Raw genomic sequence first — 26,694 nt, forward strand, 5'->3', positions numbered from 1 at the left:
CACCCATCAGTGATTACTCCACGGACGAAAAAATTTAATAGAAAAACCTATCGAATTCGTTAGAAAATTCTATTGAATTTCTATTGAACTGTTCTATTAGTTTTTGGCCGATTCAATTGAAATGTTCAATAGAAAATATTCAGTAGAAAAGTCAATAGAATTCAATTTTTTTATATAACTTATTCTATTGAGATATTTTCTATAGAATTTTCTCTGCTCAAATTTTCCAAGTTTTTCCGTTTGATTTTCTTGATGAGAAGAAAAGGAAAATAGAATGAAAAAAACTTGGAAAATTTTAGTCGAGCAAATTCTATAGAAAATATATGAAAAGAATAACTTATATAGAAAAATCGAATTCTGTTGCCTTTTTCTATTGAACATGTCAATAGAATCAGCCAAAAACTAATAGAAAGTTTAATAGAAATTCAATAGAATTTTCTAACGAATTCGATAGGTCTTTCTATTAAATTTTTTCATGCGTGTCGTTCTGTAATTTTCATTCTGCTCAATTCAATATTCAGTCCCTGTATCAAAACTGATATCCCTCCAATTGACGACCAACATTTTTTCACTCAATATTACACAACCACTGATAAATAAACAATTATTGAGAAAGACGGTCTCACACCATGTACGCAGTGAGTGACTCACTACTTTCCCTTGTAATTAACGGAACATCACCTGCAGGAAAAATAAAAAGAGCCGAGGAGGCAAAAAAACACAGGAAAAGGACAAGAAGTAAGATAAACACAGAAGGGATCCGAACAGACAGACTAAGAGGAATAAAATAAAAGAAAATTCAATGAGGAAACTCACTTGTAGAGGCAATGAGGTTTTATTGGATTTACCTGAAATTCCAAGAATTATTGTGAATTATTGAATATATAACGTTGGGTGGTGTAATATTAACGCAGTACAAGAGGACTAATTTCACTGGAATTGTGGAGGAAAATGTTTCTTGCATGAATTCAAGTGGATAGAGAGGGTACGATGTATGCTATTGGTAGGAGGAAAATATACAATGTTGGAAGTGTACATTTCTTCAGGAAGTTCTTCCCATGGTCGAGAAGAAGAGTCTTATCAATGTTTCATGAGACGCACGTATGGCGACGGCTAGATGAAAGGCCCGACTGCATCCATTTTCTTTTTATTCCTTTATTCCCCTTTTATTATTATTATTATTATTATTATTATTATTATTATTATTATTATTATTATTATTGTTATTGTTATTGTTATTATTAACTTCGGGATCCGAAGGGATAAAGTTATTGTAATGACGCCGAAAATCGATTGTGAAAATTTCATGGTTTCTCTACACTTCATGACCCTTAGAAAATCACCCGACACTTTTTAGAGACCGGTCTGTATATGTTTGGATGTGTGTGTGTGTGACCAAAATTTTGTGCTACAATTTCTCTTGAACAAACGATGCTATTCAATTTTTTTTTCACGCAATCAATGTGTTTTCATGTAATTTAGAACTGATTAGATTCTGAACAACATCGCCTCAGCGGTTTATTAGATTTTGCAATATAACTTGTGAAAAAATGTCGAAAAATTACTTTTTTTTTTTTTACAAATTTGGTGATTCCTGTCAGAGAAACGATGAGATTGATTTCTTGTCATCATAATTGATGCAATTTTGTATGAATAACACTGGAGTGAAATTCCAGCAAAACGAATCAGCGGTTTCGAAGTAATTCGAACATGAATTTTTGAAATTTGAAATTTTTCAAAGATTTTTCAACATAGGTGAAATTTTTTCATTATTATTTTTTTTTCGTTCAATTTTTTTGTTTTTTCATTAAGGTAAACAAAAAAATTTACAAAATTTGAGCCAAGGAAATTCAATGGAAAATATCTCAATAGAATAAGTTGTATAGAAACATCTAATTCTAATCAATGAAGGAAAGGCAATTGGTATCATTATGTTTCATGAGAAATCTAGAAAATTCCCAAGGAAATTCTCATTATTGTTGCTAATTTTAGGCAACGATTTTCGCTTTGTGAACTGTTTGAAAAATCATTCCTAGTAATAAAAAGTTTTTTTCAACAAAGGTCTATGCATGCAAATGAAAATGGACTTTTGTTTTCTTGTTATTATCGTTTGCTCGTTTAACACACAAAGTTTTTTTCGTTAATGAAGGGGTTGTAAAATAATAGTATGTGAAAAAACATGCAGAGTACAGCGATTGTATGGTGCATCCATCCAGTCCAATTAATGCTGCTGGTATTGAGAGACACAATCCCATGAAATTTACATGACAACACATTCAATGAGTTTGAAAAAAAAATATTTCAGCGTGCGTTCAAGCCTTTTTCCCCCGGAAAATGAAAAAAAACTATCCTTTTCGTTTTTCCACTCGGAGTCACATCATAAATTCTGTTTCACCCGTCTCGTTTACCCTTTAACTTGCCGTGTATACTTTGACTGCGGTATATATTTACCCCAGTGGCACGTGGCCAACCCCGTTCTGCAGGCATCAAGCAACCAAAGAAGGACGATTTTATACCGTCTAAGGCGCACCGAACGTTAAACGATAATACAAACAGCGTCAAAGCCACTTTTCATTCCAGTGATTTTCTCGCATTTTTTATTCTTTTTTCATCTGCAAAGATAAAGAGAAACATGGAATGATTCATAGAATTTCAAGATTGAAGATTTACTACGTTTACCATGTTAAGGGGAGACCGCGGTGAAATTTCAAAGTCTTCGCTGGGTTTTAAGAGGCATTGGACGACTTTTGGTATACCCAGGGAACAATTTTTACAGATGCCATCTAAAAGTCCCCAGCAAGACCCGTAAATATCCGGAAATTGTAAACCGGTAAACGGAATTGTACGGGTAAATTGTTAACTGAGTATTAAAAAATAAGAAAAATTTCGGAGCCGAACCCTTTTGCTTCGTATATCCACCAAAAGCGTCATTTCTCACGTTTTTAGCTTAAAAATGCTCCTTGCACCACAGCTGTCATCCGATTTTAACTTTTTTTAAATATTCGTTATACTCCAACGAACAAACCCAAGTGTCCGTTTTATTTTATATGTATTAGATCACGAGAAAATGATTTTTTTGACACTGCTATGTTCACCTCGTGCTGAAAAGTGCGTTTTGGTTGACTTTTCGTTTTTCGAGTAAACTAAAAAGGTACAGTTCGACCACTCGCTGAACGTAACATCACTGTCAAAAAATATCGTTCGACACATGTGAGAAGGGAATTTTCAGATCGTGTGATTGGCAGCACTTCACACTCCTGAAAATTCCGGCTCACTCGTATCGAAATATACTATTTTGGTTTTGATTTTTTTTCTCTTATGGCAAATCCGAAAATTCGTTGTTTTTTGTTATTTCATGTTATAATCATACGTAATTGGAATCTTATGACAAAAAAATATGTGCGGTTACAAAATTTTAGGATTTGGCAAGGGAAAAAAAAATCAGAACTAAAAAATATTTTTCTCATGATCTAATACAAAATAGAGAATAAGGAACATTTTAAAAAAATGTAAAATCGGACGAAAACTGTGATGCAAGGAGCATTTTTAAGATATACGGGGCAAAACTGGTGAGGTCCGAAATTTTTTACTTTTTAATATATCCCCTCGTATACCAAAGACGTCCAATGGCTCTTAAGGCCAAGCGAAGACTTTTAAATTTCACCGCGGTCTCCCCTTGAATGGTAAACGTACTGGTAATTAAAGAGTTTCAAAAAAACACAATGTCAGTTTGATTTGTTTGTAGAAAAAAAAATGTAATTTGTGGGGATATTTATCAAAATATTGGGATATCAAACAACTCTCAGGATTCTATTCCAGCACCTTTGAGTATTATGCTATTTATGGCGTGGCTGTAAAAGCCAAGAGAAAATTTTTATTAAACTCACAGGTGCCAGTCGGAAGTTATGGAATCGTTCGGTTATTTTAATCTGTTCAAAGGTGTTGTGTGTGTATATATATATTTCCTTTTATCCCCGTTTTTTATGGCTCAACGAAGGGTGCAACATTGATTTTTCTCCTTACCATGTTGGAAATGAAGAGTAAAAGTTGTATTTTTCGTAATTATTCTTCTTCATTTTTCAAGTCTTCAATTTTTTCATCAATCAATTCATACCAATAAAACATGATGACAAATTTTAATTAAGGGAGGGTGAGACAACATGGACATCTGGGGTAAAATGGACCCTCAAAAAATTTACGAAGAGAAATTTTTTTTTTCAAAATTCAAATATTTGAAAATTGTTTCATTGGACATTATAGACACATGATACATCCGTATGAGATGGCCTAAAATGGATGGTCAAAAAAATTTCAATAATCGAATTTTGAAAAATTGCTTCTTGGCAAAGTTCACAGCCGAAAAATTATTCAATAATAGGGTAAAATGGACACCCGAAAAAGTTGGTCCTATTGAACTTTTAATCCAGAAAACTTGTAACAGACATTCTTCAACAGAATCGTGTCGGTATCTTTCTATAGAGAGAAATTAGAGTTGGAAGAGATATTAACAAATACACATCAACTCTATTAAATTTTGCATTGAAGTTTGAAATATAGAGTAGCTTTGGATTTCCTGTTTTATTATTGAAATAACTTTGAAATTATTCATTTTTTTCAATGAACAATTGCACGCCCAACACAACTGACCTTTTGTCCATTTGCAAAATTTGTAAGATGGCTACTTTTCTACTTACAAAGGAAATCACTACAAAACAATGGGAGGAGGGGAGGATAAATGAGCAATGAAAAATTTGGTTTACCACCCCCCACGACAAAAGTCACAAATGAGTTTTTTTTTTCAATTTGAAAATCGCAGTCATAACTAGTGTTTCAGAAATTGAATAACACGGTTGATTGAAACATAAAAAATTGAGGAAGAAATCGAAGTGTCCATTTTACCCCGGTTTTGCTTTACGTTACAACTCCTACAACAGTCTCCTGACAATTCGTTTGTTCGTTTGTATAAACTTCAAATGAAGTCGGAAGAGTAGATTTGATCCAATTCAACTCATTATTTAAATCTGGTGTCCATATTGCCCCACCCTCCCCCAATTGATTTTTCCTCTCAAGTGATGATTGCTCGATCCGAGTGTTGTCGAAAAAGCGAATTCAAAAAAATCTGGGAAATTCCGTAGTTAGATTTCTCCAGCTTGTTTCACGTAGTCAGCAGTGTCAGGGATTTTCTTTAGTCCCTAGAAAAGTAACTAGACGGTGAGTGAAGGTTTGCGGCAGTATGGTCGCAGCATTCATGCGCAGAGTATCGTAAACGCCAAGCGCAAGTTGAAATAATGCTGGACACGGCTAGTCGCCCAAGTGCGTCAAGTGAAACAACGGACACTAACGAAGAAACTACCGATAAAATGAAGATGGCGGATGGTTCAGTTATTTTGAGGAGAAACAGACCAGGAACGAAGGCAAAGGTATTTCTTATTATTTTAGACGCTGGGTTTGCTTCGTGTTACATTTTCCTTTCTTTATATTGCACTTAGGTTAAGCTTTCAGAGCCCGCACATTTGACATGGTATTTTCATCGTCATGGGACGGCCATTGACGGCTTGGCATTTTGCACCAACGAAAATCAATTATATTTATCGCACTTTTCTCCTTCATTTCCATCTTTCAATTTTTACCGGGCTTTCGAGGACTATTGTTTAAATTTTTCATCCTCTATTCTTGCTTCATCAGCTATTCTAGTCTAAAGTATACAAGGAGATTTTGCCCTTTCAAAGTATAGATTGCAATAATGAACTTTAAGGGTGTCCAAGGAACTTTTAGTGTTCGGTAGAGTAAACAGGCGAATTTCTGGACGGGGGTTACTTCCTGGACGATTTCAACTTGCATTGAATATTTCATTAATAACATGAAAATTGTACTGATCACTTCACCTTTCAATAATATTACTCGTGTATAATCGAGTGATCAATTATTTTTTCTATTGGTCGACATTTAATAAACGAAAAAAATATGGCCCAGTCGTCCAGAAATTAGAGGTTTCGGCTGCATTCAATTATTTCTTAATTTAATTATTCTTTGTTTTGTTATTTTCACTGCAAATAATTTTTTTTGATCATTAGAACATTCTTGCGACTCTGTTGGAAAATGTCTGTTGAAAATTTTCTTGATTAAAAGTTGAATAGGAGCAATTTTTTCGGCTGTCCATTTTACCCAACTCTTGAATAATTTTTTGGTGGTGGACTTTGCCAAGAAGCAATTTTCAAAAATTCGATTATTGAATTGGATTTATCAGATGTCCATAATGCCCAATGAAACAATTTTCAAAAATTTGAATTTCGAAAAAACAAAATTACCACCGATGTCCATATTGCCCCACCCTCCCCGATTTATCTCTTTCATAAAAAATATATGACCCGAGTGAGAAGCTAGAACACAAAACTGATGAAAAATATTGTAGGATTTCTGTAGATGGCCAGATGAGCCCTTTGAAGAGATGGACAGTACTCTGGCTGTGCAACAATACATTCAACAAATGATTCGACGGGATCCAACTAACATAGACTTAATCCTGAGTATGCCAGAGGCACAAGACGAGGGTGTGTGGAAATACGAGCACCTGAGACAATTCTGTATGGAATTGAATGGTTTAGCTGTTAGACTTCAAGAGGACTGTGATCCACTATCTTGCACACAAATGACTGCCACTGAGCAGTGGATATTCTTGTGTGCTGCACATAAAACCCCCAAAGAGTGTCCAGCAATCGATTACACGCGGCATACCCTGGATGGTGCTGCCTGTTTGTTAAACAGTAATAAATATTTTCCAAGTAGAGTCAGTATCAAGGAATCATCTGTTGCTAAACTTGGCTCAGTCTGTCGTAGAGTTTATCGAATTTTCTCACACGCTTACTTTCACCATTTGACGATATTCGATCCCTTTGAGCATGAGACGTATCTTTGTCGAAGGTAAAATATACTTTTTTTCACTTTATCGAGATCGATTATAAGTAGGGGAGAGTGGGGCAAAATGAAACCGAAGAATGACTGACGCAATTCAAGCAAAGCCAAATTTTTTTCAATAACTTGTTTATTAATTTTGTTTTTATTATTGGGAGTACTGATGAGAATAATAATTTTGTATTCGGTAGAAAAGAACATGCGGGGCGCTGAGTCTATGTTCTCTCCTCATTCGAAACCTCCAAAGGTTGTTCATATATTTCTTATATCGAGACGACAATATTAATAATTTTCACTAATTTTGTCCATAGTTCTCTTTTCAGGTAATATGAAATATTTCATCTATAATTCAATTGATTAGATTAGGGCGATTACACTTTTCTTTTTTTATTCGATTGAAATTCAGCATCACATTTTTCTTTTCCCCCTCTGGGTCTCCCCCTGGGCCTTCCTCTGAACTTTGAATTTTGCTGTTTCATTTTCTTTTCAAATAATTCATCGATAAAATCTTCTCAATAATTCTCCATTCTACTGAGTGGAAAATTATTACTCTCATCAGTACTCCCAATCATAAAAAAAGTTGATAAAAAAATGGTCAATAAAAAATTTTTTTTTGCTTCAATGTTTCATTTTGCCCTACTCTCCTCTATGGTAGTTAAAACAGTTTATAGATTTAAAGATTATACAAAGTTTTTAGCCGTGATTGTATCCCATATAAAGTCCATGTCTTAAAACTCTTGAAACAATGATTCATGATTGTTTATATTTTTACAGGTTTACAGCATTTGTAACAAAGTACAAACTGATGTCTAAAGACAATTTGATAGTACCAATATCGAAAGACGACAGTGCAACAGAGAGTGAAGCATAAATCAACAGATGAAAAGCAAAAGAGTCATTCAATTTTACAATGAAAAATTTACTTTGAAAGGTGGAATTTTTCTTTTTCGACATAAATTCTTCACAAAAAATTTACTTCATCTGGTGGAGAAAAAACAAAAAAAGACTAACGATCACAGAAGATTAAAAAATGATTTGAACAACATTGTTGTCAACGAGTTTTTCAACTTAGAAAAATCGCAATTTCTTACAATTTTCAGTTGAGAGATTCACCACACGTGAGAAAATATTGATTAGCTTCTCTTTTGTATTTTTTCTATGCTGTAATTGCAAAAACAATGAATTATTTCTTATTTTGAGCTAAGATGATTGGGATTCATACAAGATGATTCTTTTTGATTAAAGATTGGACGATTAATTATTGCCATTATGATAAAATTTCCATGAAAAATGAAATAAAATTTTTCAAGTATAATTATTTAGCCCATTAGGAATAAATGTTGTAATACACTAATATTTATACAGTATTTATGAAATCTTGGAGAACGAAAAAGTGTTAGACTAAAAAAACCTAGGCATTCTCTCCCCCGTTCCCGTCCCCCACCTTTTGACAATTTAGAAGTTGCCGATTGCCAGATACAGTTTTTTAAGACAAATGGAGAAATTTCAAATAACCTTACTACCCAAAAAATATGATAATTACCCTGATATTGAAATATATGAAAAGTCTAAGTGTACCACCTTTCATTCAATCTGGATAGGAGAAAAAGATATTTTATAATTTCAAATCTCATTTTCATAAATGTCAAATGAAATTCTTATTGACAAAAATTAGTGGATAGAAATCCTAAAAATGATGAAAATGAACCTGAAATGAAGAAAGAGAATCGTTTTTTCACAATTTTTTGTACAATACTAGAAAGACCATTCTATTCATCATAATAAAATGACAAATTCAATCATCACTGCCATTTTGACGTGCACCAAAATTTATTTTTTCTTGGAGAAATGACAGCCAACAAAATGAACATAATTCCATCATAATTTCAACTGTAAATAGGAATTGTAAATAAACAAGATATAAAAAGATAATCTTACTATATTAATAAAATCACATGAAACCTAGATGTTGGATGCCAGACAGATGATGGGATGAACAATTTTATCAATCAAGTATAATCGAAGGGCGGAAGAAAAAACGAAAAATTGATCAATGAGACTAAATCGACTAGATGTCTAGACACTTTTATAGCCATTTTCATCACTGACATTCGAATAATTAATTTTAAGGAATTCGCTTCGACTTTTTCGTTGATGTTTTATCCTTGAAATTTTCCCTTGGCCTCTTTTGTCCCGTTCTCAAACCCATTTTAGCAAATTCCTCAGCAGCAATGCCAGAAATTTTGCTCCTACTACCTTGACCCTGATCAGACACATTCTCGGATGAGTTCTGGAACATGTTGTCATCTGGCCCTTGGTATCTGAATAAATGGAACAATCTAATCGATCAATAGGCACAACATTGAGATTTCTGCTATTCCCATTGCCACTGAATTTCGGCTTACCCAAGTTCCGTGGAGTTGAATTGATTTTTAGTAAGGCAGATATGAATTTCTGGCACTTGTCTGTCATTCCCTTCATCTTTAGAATTATTTTTCGATCTAAAATTCATTAGAAAGGAAAAAAAATGGGGATTGAAAGATAATATTGCTTTAAAATTCCATTATCAATATTTTTATCGTTGAAACTTACTTGATGTAATGAAGTTTCGTTACTTGGTGGAGCCCTTTAAATTCTCTTTTGAACATCTCCGCACAGGAGATGACTTTTCCTACTGCCTGCCCAGCACCGGACCATAAAACACCCTCATACTTTGAAAATTCTTTGATTGCGTGATTAAAAACATTTCTAATTTTCGTTCCACTCTTCACTCGCATCAGTAGTAGTTTGTCTGGTAAATTTCTCATCAAGTTTTCATCAGTCTCTTCCTTTATTTCATCTGCAATGACAACTTTCCGACACTTCTTCGATTTAGATCTTCCCATCTGGAATTAAAAAAAAAGTAATAGGGGAGGGTGGGGCAATATGGACATCTGGGGTAAAATGGACACTCGAAAAATTTGCGAAAAAAAATTGTTCTCAAAATTCACATTTTAGCAAATTGCTTCATTGGGCGTATGGAGACCTGATAAATCCGTATAAGATGGACTAAAACGGACGCGCAAACAATTATCAGAAAATTTTTAATAATTGAATTTTTAAAAATTGCTCTTGTCAAAGTCCACAACCGAAAAATTATTCAAGATTTGGTCCTATTCAACTTTTAATGAAGAAAATTTTCGCCAGACATTTTCCAACAGAATCGTATTGGTATCTTTTTATCGAGAGAAATTAGAGTTGGACGAGACATTAGCAAATAAACTTCAACTCTATTAAATTTTGCACTGCAGTTTGAAGTATAGCGTAGCTTTGGATTTCCTGTTTTACTATTGAAATAACTTCGAAATTATTAATTTTTTTCGATGGACAATTGCACGCCCAACACAACTGACCTTTTGTCCATTTGCCAAGTTTGTAAGATGGCTACTTTTCTACTTACAAAGGAAATCACCATAAAACAATAGGAGGAGGGGAGGATAAATGAGCAAAGAAAAATTGGGCCCACGACAAAAGTCAAAAATGAGTTTTTTTTTTTCAATTTGAAAATCGCAGTCATGACTACTGTTTCAGAAATTGAATAACATTGTTGATTGAAACATAAAAAATTGAGAAAGAAATCGAAGTGTCCATTTTACCCAGTTCTTGTTTTACCTTACAACGCCTACGACTCAATCTGACGATAATGTGTTCGTTTTTATAAACTTCAAGTGAAGTCGGAACAGTAGATTTGATCCAATTCAACTCATTATTAAAATCTGGTGTTCACATTGCCCCACCCGGCCCTAATAACCGAAGTAATAATGACAATGAAGAATCCACATTCTCCAATAGACATTTTTCATTAATTCCGAAAGGAAAGAAAAACTACAACAGACGTGAGAAATGGAAGAGGGTAAAAAAGCAGCCGCCGCGACGGTCTATCGGTGTGAGAGACGAATCGAAGATATTGGAAAATGGAGATGGGAACACTGGGTCACGAGTTCACCTTTCAATTCAATTTTCTCTGGAGGAAAACCATTCTCGGTACGCAGAGATATCTCTCGTGGTCTTTATATCATTGAAATTACCAGCGTTGATTCCTCGGCCGCTTCAAACGAAATTAAAAGCGTAATGAAATATACCATTTTTCAAGCTCAACATTTGTTGAATAAATATATTAAAGAGGATGCATATGTTCCTTTTGATAAATCTAGACAATCGAGAGATTTTTAAATAAAAATAAAATATTTTATCCCATTTTCTACCGATTATTTTTATTCAAAGAATATTTAAGGATACTTCAGTGAGTATGAAATAAGAAATAAAAAGAAATGTCTTGTAGATCGGCTTATGGGCGAAATGTGTGAATTTCATGGTGTGGGTGTATATGGTAGTTGTATACCGGCATAGCACGAATAGCATTGCGAAGCCTCGAACGCCATATTGCATTATTAAGCGTTTACTCCACGTTCGAATTCACCCCATTCGAGCCATCCCCAGTCCTCCTTCCTCTCGCATTCCAGCATTATGAAGGTTTTTATCCCTAAAGGTTGGGGTGACCCCCAACGCACCCACTGAAGTACTGAAAAGTCTGGTCATTCACAAGCGGGCTGTTACCATTCAAGGACTTTGGGCTTCCTCTTTATTTTATTTTTTTTATTTTTTCTTTCAGGTCGTCAGTGCTCTCGCACTGATGGACTGGTTTTTATTCGCTGGAGAAAATTGAAGAATTAAGGGACTAAAATAATTTCAAAAAATCGGAAATTTTCTACGATTATAGGTATTAATGAGAACTAACTCTGTGTTAAATTTTAAACCCGATCGACCAGGCCGTTTTTGAAAAATCGCCATTTGTTTCCAAATAGTTTTTCGCAAATATCTGAAAAACTACTCAACCGATTTCATTTTTTTTTTTCAAAATATTCGTCTCGACGTTTTTTTTCTCAATCAATCAAAATATGTCTAACCGTTCGTACAAAGTTTCCGAGATATTTCCATTTTTCGGGTTTTCTTTAATTTAATGTAATTTCGGAAAATGATTTAGAAGTCTCAGAAGTGACGACTTTATCTGGTCGAGTTTTTCCCTAACTTAGGTTTTCCTCAAACCTTTAGCAAACGCGATACAGGGGGATGGAAAGAATTTGGTGGAGGGAGGGCGCGTGGGCGAGAAAGAGAAAAATTTAAAAAATGGGGGAGACATACCCGAGAGTGAAAAAAATTTATTATGCAAAAACCAGTCAGAAGCATACCATCAAGTTATTGACGGCGAAGAAAGTCTTGAAACATCATTCAGTGACATGCTCACACTGTTAACAAATTTCGTCTGAATTTTCCGTACCAAATTCCGGAAATTTTTATCGTGTTCAAGTTCCACTGAAATTTCAGGAAATCTTGTCACTGAAAATTCAGAATTTCGTGGAAAGATCAAACAGAGCTATAAATTTCCGTTCCATTTTTCCCTGAGAATGAATAGAAAACCATAAAATTCCGGTAAATATATTGTTGAATTTTCAGGACAGCGGCACTAAATTCGATTTAGGGGGAAAAATTATGAAATTTTAGATTTCACTGAAAATTCAACGTAATTTGACACTGAATATTCATATTAGATCGGTGCGTTGATTCAATATTCCAATTGAATGAAAAAAGGTGGATGAGGAGAAGGAGACTCCTGAAAGAGAGGGCGGAGGCGTGCTGATGACAACTTCTTTAATAACACTCGTGGTTCGCGGCATTTAAATCGAGTTAAACATCCAATTTACTCAGAGTGTCCTTGAGGACATCCAGGGTTGCGGCATTGGCTGGAGTGAACCATTAAAAATCGTATTTCGTTGAATAAAAATTTCCATACTCCCTCAATTGATAGAATTTCGTGGCCTCACACATGAAATTTTTTCTACAACTCGAGGGACATTTATGTTGAGAAGAAACATCAATTTTCTAATATCTCTCCAAGACCAGCGCGTTCGGAGATGATTTTTAATTGATGAAATTGGGGTAAATAACTCAAGGGGATGGGATAATTTTCTCCCGTAAATAATAACGAGCAAATTATCAGGCATTAATCGGACGGTTCATCTCCCAAGGAACCCCCCGGCATTGTCTTGAAATTCTTCTTGGGGAACGCCTGCGCCATGGGAATCGGGACGAAGGAGAACACCGAAGACTAACAGACCAATTCAACCCCCATTCAATTCCCGGAGTCACCATCTGGCTTTCCTGAAGCTAACATCATCTTTCAAATCAATTTTCCTCCAGTTTCAGTCCGTCTAAAACTCCCCTTAATCGTCACTGGATCACTTAACAACAGGTAGGGCTTCATTAAACTCGCATTAAATGCATTGGTGTTTTCGCCGCGTGGCAAAGCCATTTAATTAAAATAAAAATTTTTTTTCTTTTTCACAAGAGACAAAACGTCTGTCCAATAATTGAAAAACCACCGAGAAAAGCGAGCAATTGGAAAATTATTAGAAAAATTACCACAATCAATCGAATTGGAAAATTCACGGAAATTTTCAGTGTTGTCTGAAGAGATAATATTAATTCGCAGAGATGGACGTTGACGAGTTTCGTGTCCGTGGAAAGGAGATGGTTGAGTATATATGTGACTTTATGAGCAATATACATAATCGTAGAGTGACACCGGACGTCGGGCCGGGTTACTTAAGGCCAATGTTACCCGCGGAAGCACCCCAAGAGGGCGAATCATGGGAAAACATAATGAGTGACGTTGAATCCAAGATAATGCCTGGAGTGAGTGAATCAATTCAGTAGCGAAGTGGTAAAACGGTTCAAGTCGAGTCATCTGGCAGTTGAGTTTTTGAGGAATATTTCTGAATCCAAGGGAGATAGCGAAATTTTCGTCATTATATTTACGTTTTTTGTAGCTCTCCACGGACGAAAAAATTTAATAGAAAAACCTATCGAATTCATTAGAAAATTCTATTGAATTTCTATTGAACTGTTCGATTGGTTTTTGGCCGATTCTATTGAAATGTTCAATAGAAAATATTCAGTAGAAAAAATCAATAGAATTCGACTCAAATTTTCCAAGTTTTTTCGTTTGATTTCCTTGATGAGAAAAAAAAGAAAAATAGAATGAAAAAAACTTGGAAAATTTGAGTCGCGCAAATTCTATAGAAAATATATGAAAAGAATAAGTTATATAGAAAAATCGAATTCTGTTGGCTTTTTCTATTGAATTTTTTCTATTGAACATGTCAATAAAATCAGCCAAAAACTAACAGAAAGTTTAATAGAAATTCAATAGAATTTTCTAACGAAATCGATAGGTTTTTCTATTAAATTTTTCCGTGCGTGTCAATCGGCTTTGGAAACTGGCCAATAGTTAAAATTGACTTGACTTTACCACTTCGCTACTGAATTATGTGACGCATCCTATCATTGTTGCAATCATTTGCTTGTTTTTGTTTCATTTCTTTAGATAACGCACTGGCAACATCCTCGTTTCCACGCATACTTTCCGGCAGGCAATTCATTTCCTTCGATTTTGGGGGATATGTTGTCGGATGCTATTGGATGCATCGGATTCTCATGGGTTTGTCGATTAAAAATTGGCTCTCTCATTTTCTTCATTTGACATTATGATGAAATGACAAATTACGCAATTCCAGGCGGCGAGCCCAGCGTGCACAGAGTTGGAGACAATAGTCTGCGATTGGTTCGGTAAATAAAACAAGTGGGAAATTGCTCTTGTATTGAATATAGTACAGTTATTTTTGCTAATAAATTAGTAATGCGCTTCCGAATGGTTATTTTGCGCATCATTTCCTTCTATCATTGCTAATTCATTGCTTATTTCGTTTTATTAAGTTGAATAGGATTTCTTTTCAACTCATTATTGATTGAATCATTACTCTTATCTCTTTCTTCTATACAACCGATTGTCTTTATTACAGCTCTATCTCTCCCCTCAGCTCTTCGATAAAATGTTAACAGAAAAGTTTGATTTATACGTACTTGAATGAATTTGAACCATCGCATTTAAAACCATCAGAAATCTCACCTTCAGGAAAATTCATGAAAAATTCGAAATTTTCAAAAAATCGGGAATTCTGATTTTCAAAAAATACAGAATTTTTGCAAATTCTTACATAACTCAAAATAGCGATTATTGCAATCGCCTTCATCTTCACACTCGGTCGAAAGGACCTCCAAACAATTTTTTTAAGCCATCATTCAATCAATTAAGAACATTTTATTAGTTATCGTGAAAAAATCATTTTTTTTAACTCAAAAATGTTAAAAGTTAATGAATGAATTAAATATCAATTAACAGCGATGGATGGGGCTCAACAGTACCTCCATTTGAGGGAAAAAAGATTCAATTCCATCGATTCATTATTCGATACAACGAAAAAGCCAAAATTCAAATTTGAACGATTACAATGCTTCCATTCGGAGGCAAAAACAAGAATAAGCTCAATAAAAGACTGATTCCATTAATCAATTAATCCATCATTTGTCCTCTCCTCTCCGCCTCCAGGCAAGGCAATAGGTCTTCCAAATGACTTTCTGTACTTCAGCAATGGTAGCAAAGGTGGAGGCGTTATACAGGGCTCAGCCTCGGAGAGTGTTCTTGTCTGTATGTTGGCAGCGAGAGCACAGGCCATTGCCAGATTAAAGGAATCACCGGCAAATGCACATCTGGATGAAACAGCCCTGCTGGGCAAGCTTATGGCCTATTGCAGCCGAGAGTCGCACAGTTGTGTTGAAAAAGATGCCATGATTTGTTTCGTTAAACTGAGGATCCTCGAGCCTGATGAAAAGAGTGTTCTCAGGGGCGAAACACTCAGACAGGCCATTGAGGCGGATGTTGCTGAGGGAAGGGTGCCCTTCTTTGTTTCCACAACTTTCGGTACAACTGCCTGCTGCTCATTCGATAATCTCAACGAGATTGGCCTTGTTTGCAAGAAATATCCTGGGGTAAGTGATGGAAAAAAAACATTTCTTATAGGATTTCTTCCAGGATTTCCAATCAGTTTTCTCCTATTGGATTTCCTACAGAATGTCTTGTAGGATTTCCTATGAAATTTAGGGTCATAAGGGTCAGAGTGAGGGCCAAAAGTCATATGGGGATCATATAAGGGTCATATGGAGGTCATATATAGGGGTCAGATGAGGATCAAATGACCTTCATATGACCCTCACAAAATATGACCTCCACATGACCCCTATAGACCCTCATTACACTGAGAGAAAAACAAACACGTTGTCAAACAAGACTTGTTTGGGCCAACAAAATCGCTAGTTGAAAATTGCCAAAAAAAGAATTTGTTTGGTTCGAAAGTCTCAAACATGAATAATTGCTCTGCTTTCGACATTTCAAATTCTGTTGAAAATCTCATATGAAATCCTATCGAAAATCCTATAGGATTTTTTCGCGCGTGACCTTACAACAGTATTTTTTTAAATAAAGAAAAATTTTGGCTCCTCCTCCTCTTCCTCCAATAGATTTGGCTCCACATTGACGCGGCTTACGCCGGAAACTCATTCATTTGTCCAGAGTTGAAGTACCTCATGTCAGGCATTGAATATGCAGATTCGTTTAATACGAATACGAACAAGTTTCTCCTAACCAACTTCGACTGCTCTTGTTTGTGGGTCAGGGATCGATTCAAGTTGACAAGTGCACTCGTAGTTGATCCTTTGTATCTACAGCATACTCATGCGGATACTGCCATTGATTATAGGTAATGTCTGCATTAACAAGGGAGAAAAATATGAAATTCCATTTCCTTATAATTCGTTTCATTTCAAGACACTGGAGTATTCCACTGAGTCGAAGATTTAGATCCTTAAAACTTTGGTTCGTAATGAGGAGCTACGGAATTTCCGGTCTACAGGCGTACATAAGAAACCACTGTAAACTAGCCAAACACTTTGAATCTTTAGTCAAGAAGGACTCGAGATTTGAAATTTGCAATCAAGTTGTGGTAATTATGACGATTTTTTCCACATTTATAGTAGTTTGAATTTTGCGTCAACACAAAACAGGAGAAAGACTCATCTGTTACAGTTGGGATTGGTTTGCTTTCGAGCTAAAGGCACTGATAAACTCAATCAGAAACTACTGAGTGCAATAAACGATTCTGGCAGAATTCACATGGTCCCTGCTAATGTTAATCATCGGTACACTATCAGATTTGCTCTTGCAGCGCCGAATGCTAACGTCGAAGATGTCGGTAAGTATTAAAAAGAAGGAAAAATAAAGTTTTTTCTCCTTTTAATTAGTTTTCACAAATTATTGCAAAATACTCTCTTTGATTTTAATCAGAAATTGCATGGACTGTCATCACGGATATTCTCTCCGAAATGTTGGAGTCTAAAGATGTTATGGACGAACTGGCTGATATCCGGGAAAAGAAGCGAAAGGCAACACTCGAACAAAGGAGATCATTCTTTGTTCGCATGGTTTCCGATCCCGCCATCCAGCCCGGATTCACTAAAACTCCCAATCAACCCGCCAAATTGGAAACCCAAGCGACAATTGGAGGAATCGGCTCAAATCCCCCGCCAACGTATGTTATGATTGCTATTAATTAACAATGCCGCAGAGACTAGCGACGACATGAATAACCGCGAGTAAAATTTTTTTGTTTTTCTTTTCAGGCGTTCCTGGATCTCTTGGCCATTGGCTTATCTCATGTCCAAAGAGTCTACAGACACCAGTGAATTATCCCTCAGGTATTTCATTGTTTTTTTTTCTCCTCCAATCATCATAGGGTAAACAGGTCATTTTCTGGACGATTTCTCCTTGCATTGAATATTCCGTGAATAACATGAAAATTGTACTGATTATTTCACCTTTCAATAATATTACCCGTGCATAATCGTGTGATCGATTATTTTTTCTATCGATCGACATTCAATAAATAAATAAAATATGGCCCAGTCGTCCAGAAATTAGGGATTTCGGCTGCATTCAACTATTTCCTAATTTAATTATTCTTTGTTTTGTTATTTTCACTTCAAATAATTTTTTTCTGATAATTAAAATATTCTTGAAGGTATGGAAGCCATCATATCCCCATTTAGGTGATTCTTCTATTTTAGATCATATCACGAAATTCGAATTTCCTGAACCGTCCAGGAATTGGCCTGTTCACCCCATTTCCCTTGGCAAATTTTATGTTCACATCTCTTCTCGCTCACTCCACTCTCCACAATTGGCATTCATTCACTAAATATATTGATCAGAGCTTGTTTGAAGCTTACTGGATTTTTTAAGGTTTCGTCATTTGGATACGATGGTGCGCTTGAAAACCGGCACAGGAAGCCGTCGTGGGAGTAGCAACGGATGCAGTCCCGAGCCATCACCATCAGTATCACCCTCGCGCGCAAGATCACCCAATGGAAGAACATAGAAAAAAATGTATTTTGCTTGACTAACAAATGAAAGTAATTCGTTTCCCCATCAAAGTTGAAAGTATTAAAAAAGATTATCAAATGGCTCCAAAAACTATGATTTTCCCTTTCACTTTTGGGGACATGTGTGACATCCATTTTATACTTAAACCCTTAAGTGGTCGCATCGTGAGGGAATCCCCGCCAGTCTGTCGGTCACGCTATGAGCGCCGCGTCGCACTTTTTGCGATTTTTCAAATTGCAATGCAGTAAAGCCTCAGAAAAATTTGAAAAAATTTGACCTCTCATTTTAAAGTGTCTACATTAAGAGAAAAGTCGACATAATATCACATCCGCACACCATTTTTCAACCCGCTCTTTTATTTGAGCCCAAAAAAACATTCATATCTTGTCTGACATTTCTGTTATAAACTGAGAGAGTCAGTTTAGCCGAGATGAGAGACAAGATATGAATGGGATGGGAGTCTAGTTCGTAGCAGAGATGTCAGACAAGATATGAATGTTTTTTTGGGCTCAAAAATTCCCCCTCCTCGCCGTCCAGCACCCGCCAAAACTCATCTCTCAACTTTGAAGACAGTTAAGAGTTCAGAGAACCCCATAGGATCATCCGACATTACCCCAATTCTGAACGAACTCTTTAAAGTAGTGGAAATATGCAAGAGTTGAACTCTTAACTTGGTCCGCTAGGATAATAAGTCGGCAAGTTTCTGTAAGATTTGACTTCTTCGGTAAAAATTACGTGACAATTTCGTACTTTATTCGGTGATGAATCTTCTCTTCCATTCCTATAAAAATTGCCGGAAAACGTTCCCCCATTGCGGATTACGTGAATGGTTCCGTAATTTTTACTGAATATTTCTGTCCGTGCGTGTACCGTGTGTAAGGCAAATTTTCCAAAAAACATGGCAACTTTGAGCTTGAATACATAATTAAGGGCAACACCGAGCATAAAAAATTTCACGGGACTTCTTCAAGTATACGATCTCTATCACTCTTGATTTTTTTCGATTTTTCCTAGATCTTTCAGATTTACCATTCTGTCGATTTATGCTGGTGCGATGGGGCGCTCACGGCGTTCGTAACTTTTGCGCGGCCAACGGAGTGTTAACGAGTTTAGTTCAATGACATTATCCGCTGGAATCGGTGAGTTTAGCGAATACTTCCACAGCATTAACCACCAATGTTTTTTCCTTCTTAGCTGTGCATTTCATAAATAAAAAAGTTGAACTGTTTTTCACACAGACCCCTTCATGTCCATTGAACATATAAATCGATAAAAAAGAATATACACCATTGAAACTCCATCTGCAGTGGACCGAGACTGTTCTCCCCTGTGTCTGCCACCAAGTGAAAAAAAAAAAGAAATCTCTTATTATTACCCTGATTGAACTAACTATATATACACACGAACGTTTTTCCAATGTTTTTTATTGTGGTTGTTCAATGTAGGTGAAGAGGTAAACCACTCTATTTATAAACGTATGGACCAGGGGAGGGGAGAATTGCCATACCCGTTAACCACCCCTTCAATAGCCGATGATCACAGTCAACCACCCTCGTGTCACTTTTATTCGAGTTAAAACCTTCGTCCACTAAAGATCTATCCAACAAAAATTCCTCCAACGCAAAATCACTTATTACTATCGATAATAAACTGTTGATGAACGAATTTCTTTCATCTCTTTCTGCAAAAGAATAACAATTTTTTACTGGGGGAATAAATAACACTATTGTTCAATGGAGAGGTGGGGAACGTAGTTGCTTATAAAAGTCGAGTCAGCTCGGCTCAAGTGGAAACAGTCGCCGTATAGTGCCAATGAATAGAAACATCGTCTTGAAGAAATTCATCCCAGTTTTTTGTGTGGAAAATTTATTGAATTGATCAACAAGTGAAGGATGAATGTCGAGGAATTTCGAGTTAGAGGGAAAGAGATGATCGAGTATATTTGTGATTATCTGAGAACACTGGAGGGAAAGAGAGTCACTGCCAATGTGGATCCGGGCTATTTGAGACCTCTACTTCCTAAGGAAGCTCCGAGCAAGCCGGAATCCTGGGATGACATCATGAGAGACGTAGAGAGCAAGATTATGCCGGGGGTAAGGATAAGGAGCAATTGCACGAAACTGCCTCTGTTATCTTTAAATTGTTTATAATCTCGCGGGAACACTTGTCATCAAATTCAGTAGCGAAGCGTAAACCGGGTCAAGTCGATTTTGACTTCTGGCCAATTTTTGATGAATATCTCGGAATCTAAGAGACAGCAAAATTTTTTTCATCAGCTTTTTTATAGCCCTCAATTGGCTCTACAAAAAAGGTCGTGACGAAAATTTCTCTATCTCTTTTAGATTCCGAGATATTCGTCAAAAACTGGGCAATAGTCAAAATCGACTCAACCCGATTTACCACTTCGCTATTAAATTGATTAATTGGAATATCAGTGTGAATTCAGCAGCGAAGCAGACGACTAAAATGTTAAAAACGAAATTTTTTTTTTCAAAAATTTTGAAAACGTAAAATAGCCCATTCATGTAAAATAGCCCAAAAAATATGTCTGAAAGAATCGAAAAAATATTTTAAATATAAGGATTTTTTTTGTCCACTATACATGAATGGCGCAATATCTCACACTAAGAAGAAAAATCTTACGCCAAAAAAATTTTATACTTGTCCGAACGATGAGGACAATTTCTTCATATCAAGAAAACGAGTTCTCAAATCAATTAAAGTGGTTTTTGCATTTAAATATTTTAGAATTGAGGCTAAAAAAGTGTTGAACGCATTAATTCAATTTTACTTGGTTTGAGAAATTGTCCTCGTCTTTAAGACAAGTATAAAATTACGTGACGAAAGTTTTTATTATCTTAGCGCAAGATATTTTACACTTGAAAATTTTCAAGTCAGAAGTTTCTTTATATAAGAAAAAAAAATTTTGTTGTTGTCAGTAGAAGTCGAATTAAAAAAAAACGAATTCCTAATTGTTATTGTACACATTTTGTCTCAAATTTTGAAAAAAAACCTCTGTAGCTCAAAAATTGGAGGCCCTGGACAATTTTTAACATTTTAAGCGTCTGCGGTGCAAACGAACAATAAACAATTAATTTTTATTCCACTAATTATTCGATTTTAGACATATACAACTGATCTTCAAACCTTTGAAATCTCACTCCAATAGCCCGCGACTTCTAAACCTCACAGTAGTCTCCCCTCAACCCGTTATACCTTTCCTCTACAGAATATTCTGATAAAAAAACCTACATACAATGCACCGCCGATGCTTCACCTCTCGATTTAATTACCACTAATTTATTAATTAAAAATATAAATTGATGAAAAATTCAGCATGAGTGATCAAACTTGTTCCATTAATGAAACCAATATAACTCAGGAAAAGTTGATAATTGGCTTCACGTCGATAATTGATTTTTCTCTCCCCATTCCGGCATCAATTAACCGACGAACGCTCCAAATAACCCGATATCTCTATTTTCAGATAACCCACTGGCAGCACCCGCGCTTTCACGCATATTTCCCATCAGGAAACTCATTCCCCTCGATCCTGGGGGACATGCTGTCAGACGCCATTGGCTGTATAGGCTTTTCTTGGGCAGCAAGTCCAGCGTGCACAGAACTGGAGACAATCGTTCTAGATTGGTACGCAAAAGCTCTCAATCTGCCTTCAATATTTCTGTCGGAGCCCCACAATTCAAAGGGGGGAGGAGTGATTCAGGGCTCAGCATCGGAATGCATTTTGGTGACAATGCTGGCAGCCAGAGCCCACGCAATAAAGCTTTTGAAGGCCAAAGAGCCGTTGACAGAGGACTCGGCATTTCTCCCAAGATTGGTAGCCTACTGCTCGATGGAGGCGCATTCGTGCGTCGAAAAGGCAGCGATGATATGCCTGGTGAAGCTACGAGTCCTGGTGCCAGACGACAAGTGCTCGCTGAGAGGAGCCGCACTGGAGGCCGCCGTTGATGAAGATCTCAGTCACGGTCTTGTGCCATTCTTCGTCTCCACGACATTGGGCTCCACCGGCTGCTGCTCCTTCGACAATCTCGAGGAGATCGGCCCCATCGCTCGACGGAAACGGATCTGGCTCCACGTCGACGGTGCCTACGCTGGCAACTCTTTCATCTGTCCTGAGCTTCGTTATCTCATGAATGGAATAGAATACGCTGACTCATTCAATACAAATCCAAACAAATGGCTGCTCGTCAATTTCGATTGCTCTTGTCTGTGGGTACGTGACAGAGTGAAATTAACGTCAGCACTTGTTGTTGATCCTCTTTATCTCCAGCATGCCAATGCATCCGAGTCGATTGACTATCGTCACTGGGGCATTCCACTGAGCCGAAGATTCCGAGCCCTCAAACTGTGGTTTGTCATGCGGACTTACGGCATCAGTGGCTTGCAGAAGTACATCAGAAACCACATAAGATTGGCGTGCAGATTCGAGAGAATTATGAGGAAGAAAAAAAAATTTGAAGTTATGAATGAAGTGAAGGTCGGACTGGTGTGCTTCAGGCTGAGAGAGAGTGATGAATTGAATCAAGAGCTCTTGGCTAATATCAATGCCTCGGGCAAGCTTCACATGATTCCCTCGAGGATGAGGGGCAAGTACATAATTAGGTTCTGCGTTACCAAGGAGAACGCTAATGAGGACGATATTGACTTTGCCCTGGAGATAATCGAGGAGCACGCGACCGAGGTGTTGCTCACTCACAATGACGGCGGTGACGGCGAACTTATGGCCAAGAGCCCCAAGAGTCCGGCGCCCCTCGACAAGAAGCTCGTCAGAAAGTTCAGCTTCACCAGAAGTGTCACCAGAGATGTTTACAAAAGAACCAAATCCAAATCTGCTCTGCATGATGGTGCAACACCCATAATGGTTGTTGAGGATGGCAATTCGCAGATTGATAATGTTGAGGATGAAGCTATACGGTGCAGCAGTCGGTAGAACGCGATAAGGCTTACGGTACCGAGTAGTGAGCAGTATTTAGGGGTAACGTGAGCCAGGGCTGTAGATAGGCTTTTCAATTATCGCACTGATCTCGAAGAATTATCGAGCACCAAAGAGGTGCTCATTTGATATGCCGCGAGTCATGGCGATCTGTAGATAATTGAGTAATTGCAGATTCATCATGGTTGAGGGAAGTTAATCGCGTAGGGGTGAGTGGGGCAAAGGAGAACAGTCGAGGAACGACTGTTTGACGCAATTCAAGCAAACAAATTTTTCTTGTTAACTCTCCTGTAGACGCACATCTTCGTCGAATGTCGTTGGCCGCGTGGTCAGCGCTGCGCCGTCCGTACATTCTCGAGCGCAGCGTTGCCAGAGCCATACGACACTATAAACATATCACCCGCCAGCGACCCCTCACTCCGCACACGCTGCTTAGGACTATCACGAGGCTCGGCAACACCACTCGTCAAATTTCCGCTACGAGAGTGGTCGCACGGTGAGCGCTGCGCACATTCTCGCTAGCCGCGCTCGACAAAAAAATTAATTGAGAAAAAAATTGCCAGTGTAGGGCAACCCTACCGTGTTTAATCTCATCAGGACTTATCATTTGAGGAACTCGTTAATAGGCAAAGCGTAATTCATCACATTCATCACAAATCAGTGATTTACGGAATAGAAAATTATTATTCTCATCAGTACTCCCAATAATAAAAAAAATTGTTTTGCTTGAATTGCGCCAAATGGCATCAATGCGGCGACCCAGAATAACAAGTAAAATACCAAAGCATTTATTTCGTTTAATAATAGAAATTTGTAACCGTATTATCGAGTCATTATCTGTATACCACTTTCTCGAGAATATTTGAACAAAGTCAATTTCGAGAGAATCCCTATGATTTTTTCAATGGCAACAATGAAAAATTGTACTTGGAAAATATAAATAAATAAATAAATAAATTTATATTATCATTGATAACCATAACTTGAGCTGCCATCATAGTATATATTGATGATATGATAATAGAAAGAATAAAAATATTAACAGTTGTAGTAGTATTTATAAATGAGGAGATTTTAGTTGTATTATGAATAATGTTCCCCAATGAGCTATATTGAAGAATTGCCTTTTTGGGTAGAACATCGATCAATAATTGAATCACTCAATTAGCCGATTGAAGAACTCAATTATTAAAAATGAGTTCAATCTCATCAATCCAGTGTAGATAGCATTACTGTTATTAACTATTTGGAATAAATAATAAATAATACAGCAATCAATGAGCCTTGACATTTATTTGAAACAAGTGGGAAATTGCCCTTGTATTGAATATAGTGTAGTTATTTTTGCTAATAAATTAGCAATATGCACATCATTTCTATCATGTAAAATTCATTATTTATGTCATTTTATTAAATTGAATAAAATTTCTTTTCAACTAATTTTGTCAGATTTTCAACTAGGATGAATTTTATCATGATCATTATTCTTATTATCCCCTTATACTGTACAACCAATTGTCTTTTTTATAGTTCTATCTCACCGCTCAGCCCTTTCAATAAAATGTTAATAGAAAAATGTTATTTATACACAATTAAATGAATTTGAAACATCACATTTGAAGCTCAATTTCAGGGGAATACATGAAAAATTCGAAATTTCCAACGATCATCGTAAAAGTAAAATCAACCAATATAGCTATCGTAATCATCGTTTAACTTCAACTTAATGGCATTAAAACACACATTTTAAGATAAAATTGAATTCATTTGAAGCATGACATCCAAAGACATCCCGGGAATTCTGATTTTTAAAAAATACAGAATTTTTGCAAATTTTCAAATAAATCAAAATAACAATTATTGCTATCGCCTTCATCTTCGAATTCGCTCAAAAGAACATCCAAACAATTTTTTCATGCCATCATTCAATCAATTCAGAACATTTCTTTTTAGTTATCGCGAAGAAAACAATTTTCGAAAAATTTAAAAAATTTAAAAAATTATAAATGAATTAAATTTTAATTAATGGCGATTGATACGGCTCAACAATACCTACATCCGAGGAGAAAGAAGATTCAATTCCATCGATTCATTACTGAACAATCGAAGAAAACTTGTTTACTTACGGACACGGACTAAAAATTGCATTTCCGAAATTTTTGGATGACAATGGGTCGATATAACACGAAAAATTCAAAACTTAAATTTGAGCGATTACAATGCTTCAAATTTTTACCAGACACATTTTTAATTCTTCCCAAGACAGCGCTACTGTCGCCCGAATCCAGGAACAAGGTTATGTTTACAATTTCTGTAAACAACCAATTGCTAACCCGCGAGACTTGCCAACGAACTAAACAATCAAATAAATAACAAGAGCAGGAGATGCCGACGTGGAATCAAATTCAGGCCCAACTTCGAAACCCGAATAACCCGGTGGTGTTTTTCGATGTTTCCGTGGGAAATACCGAAATTGGTCGAATGATATTCGAACTTTTCGAAGATGTCTGCCCCAAGACTTCAGAGAACTTCAGACAATTTTGCACCGGAGAGTACCGAAAGGATGGAGTGCCATTGGGTTTCAAAGGGGCTATCTTTCACCGGGTCATCAAGGATTTTATGATTCAAGGTGGTGACTTTGTCAATGGAGATGGCACTGGAGTACTCAGCATATACGGCGGGAGTACATTTCCTGATGAAAATTTTACCCTAAAACATGACTCACCGGGACTGCTGTCCATGGCCAACAGTGGAAAAGACACAAATGGATGTCAATTCTTTATTACTTGTGCTAAATGCAATTTTTTGGACGGCAAACATGTTGTGTTTGGGCGTGTTATCGATGGACTCTTGGTCATGAGAAAGGTAGAAAATGTGCCGACTGGGCCAAATAATAAACCCAAAATTCCAGTTACCATCTCGCAATGTGGGCAAATGTAAAAACAAATCTTGTACACAATATCAAATTTCTCAATAAATTGTCTTTTATACTTGTAACTGTTGATTTGTCTTCAATTGGAAAATTAATCTCCCTGTTTAACCTAGAATTGCTCACCGAAGATGAATTTATCGTCCACTCACCCTTAAAACACGGATTTTCTCTCAATAGCTTACCAGAAATTACATAAACTCACGCTTTATCCAATAAATAACTTTATTCTCCGAGAAAATGAAATCTATGAGTGGATTTTTAACACTGAACACACGTGTGCACTGTTATTATTCTGTTTACAAACCACGAAGGCAAACCTAACCAATAAGAATAAGATACACCAGTGGGGGCCTCATCAAATGATCATCACTTTTCATTTAATCCATATAAGTATATATTTTTATCAATAAAAATTACTTTTTTTGTTCTTCATCCCACAACATAGAAAGTTATTTTCAGGTTACTCCTAGATCAATTTTATACATCATAATGAATAGTTGAACCATGAACTATTCATTACGTTAA

General features: G+C 36.3%; 5 protein-coding genes across 10 annotated transcripts; 4 read left to right on the forward strand and 1 right to left on the reverse strand.

Annotated features, from left to right (window-relative positions):
- Positions 1–5,246: 5,246 nt before the first annotated feature.
- Positions 5,247–8,844, forward strand: LOC107044584 (MOB kinase activator-like 4). The gene is made up of 3 exons (XM_015266518.1): positions 5,247–5,420; positions 6,413–6,921; positions 7,687–8,844. The coding sequence occupies exons 1-3, from the start codon at positions 5,289–5,291 to the stop codon at positions 7,781–7,783; spliced, it is 738 nt and encodes a 245-aa protein (XP_015122004.1). The 5' UTR covers positions 5,247–5,288; the 3' UTR covers positions 7,784–8,844.
- Positions 8,845–8,962: 118 nt separating this feature from the next.
- On the reverse strand, positions 8,963–26,678 carry LOC107044585 (ribonuclease P protein subunit p25-like protein). 5 transcript variants are annotated; one of them, XM_015266522.2, is made up of 4 exons: positions 26,372–26,678; positions 9,505–9,797; positions 9,318–9,413; positions 8,963–9,251 (listed from the first exon to the last, which is right to left on the reverse strand). In XM_015266522.2, exons 2-4 carry the CDS (start codon positions 9,795–9,797, stop codon positions 9,038–9,040), a joined length of 603 nt encoding a protein of 200 aa, XP_015122008.1. In that variant the 5' UTR covers positions 26,372–26,678; the 3' UTR covers positions 8,963–9,037. The 5 variants fall into 5 exon arrangements, with proteins under 5 accessions (XP_015122008.1, XP_015122009.1, XP_015122005.1 ...); XM_015266523.2 differs by having other exon boundaries at positions 8,963–9,233; positions 26,352–26,678; XM_015266519.2 differs by having other exon boundaries at positions 26,352–26,678.
- LOC107044580 (aromatic-L-amino-acid decarboxylase) lies at positions 13,444–18,318 on the forward strand. 2 transcript variants are annotated; one of them, XM_015266513.1, is made up of 10 exons: positions 13,444–13,644; positions 14,336–14,449; positions 14,526–14,577; positions 15,398–15,837; positions 16,366–16,604; positions 16,673–16,847; positions 16,931–17,096; positions 17,189–17,432; positions 17,524–17,598; positions 18,125–18,318. In XM_015266513.1, exons 1-10 carry the CDS (start codon positions 13,444–13,446, stop codon positions 18,276–18,278), a joined length of 1,860 nt encoding a protein of 619 aa, XP_015121999.1. In that variant the 3' UTR covers positions 18,279–18,318. The 2 variants fall into 2 exon arrangements, with proteins under 2 accessions (XP_015121999.1, XP_015122000.1); XM_015266514.1 differs by having other exon boundaries at positions 18,143–18,318.
- LOC107044582 (tyrosine decarboxylase) lies at positions 19,879–23,241 on the forward strand. The gene is made up of 2 exons (XM_015266515.1): positions 19,879–20,376; positions 21,771–23,241. Exons 1-2 carry the CDS (start codon positions 20,176–20,178, stop codon positions 23,232–23,234), a joined length of 1,665 nt encoding a protein of 554 aa, XP_015122001.1. The 5' UTR covers positions 19,879–20,175; the 3' UTR covers positions 23,235–23,241.
- LOC107044586 (peptidyl-prolyl cis-trans isomerase H) lies at positions 25,510–26,203 on the forward strand. The gene has a single exon (XM_015266524.1). The coding sequence runs from the start codon at positions 25,623–25,625 to the stop codon at positions 26,175–26,177; it is 555 nt and encodes a 184-aa protein (XP_015122010.1). The 5' UTR covers positions 25,510–25,622; the 3' UTR covers positions 26,178–26,203.
- Positions 26,679–26,694: the final 16 nt, after the last annotated feature.

Source organism: Diachasma alloeum, unplaced genomic scaffold (genome assembly GCF_001412515.2).
Source record: "Diachasma alloeum isolate Michigan unplaced genomic scaffold, Dall2.0 Dall_scaffold_00760, whole genome shotgun sequence".
Lineage (NCBI taxonomy): Eukaryota > Metazoa > Arthropoda > Insecta > Hymenoptera > Braconidae > Diachasma > Diachasma alloeum.

Bases quoted from the DNA above. Each gene is read 5' to 3' on its own strand.
- LOC107044585 (XM_015266522.2), bottom strand. From the start codon at position 9,797: ATGGGAAGATCTAAATCGAAGAAGTGTCGGAAAGTTGTCATTGCAGAT. The intron at 9,414-9,504 runs GTAAGTTTCAAC...AATGAATTTTAG, and splicing joins ACGAAACTTCATTACATCAA to ATCGAAAAATAATTCTAAAG. The intron at 9,252-9,317 runs GTAAGCCGAAAT...TTGATCGATTAG, and splicing joins TTCAACTCCACGGAACTTGG to ATTGTTCCATTTATTCAGAT.
- LOC107044580 (XM_015266513.1), top strand. From the start codon at position 13,444: ATGGACGTTGACGAGTTTCGTGTCCGTGGAAAGGAGATGGTTGAGTAT. The intron at 16,605-16,672 runs GTAATGTCTGCA...TTTCATTTCAAG, and splicing joins GATACTGCCATTGATTATAG to ACACTGGAGTATTCCACTGA. The intron at 16,848-16,930 runs GTAATTATGACG...CATCTGTTACAG, and splicing joins AAATTTGCAATCAAGTTGTG to TTGGGATTGGTTTGCTTTCG.
- LOC107044582 (XM_015266515.1), top strand. From the start codon at position 20,176: ATGAATGTCGAGGAATTTCGAGTTAGAGGGAAAGAGATGATCGAGTAT. The intron at 20,377-21,770 runs GTAAGGATAAGG...CTCTATTTTCAG, and splicing joins AGAGCAAGATTATGCCGGGG to ATAACCCACTGGCAGCACCC.
- LOC107044586 (XM_015266524.1), top strand. From the start codon at position 25,623: ATGCCGACGTGGAATCAAATTCAGGCCCAACTTCGAAACCCGAATAAC.
- LOC107044584 (XM_015266518.1), top strand. From the start codon at position 5,289: ATGCTGGACACGGCTAGTCGCCCAAGTGCGTCAAGTGAAACAACGGAC. The intron at 5,421-6,412 runs GTATTTCTTATT...AAAATATTGTAG, and splicing joins GACCAGGAACGAAGGCAAAG to GATTTCTGTAGATGGCCAGA. The intron at 6,922-7,686 runs GTAAAATATACT...ATATTTTTACAG, and splicing joins GAGACGTATCTTTGTCGAAG to GTTTACAGCATTTGTAACAA.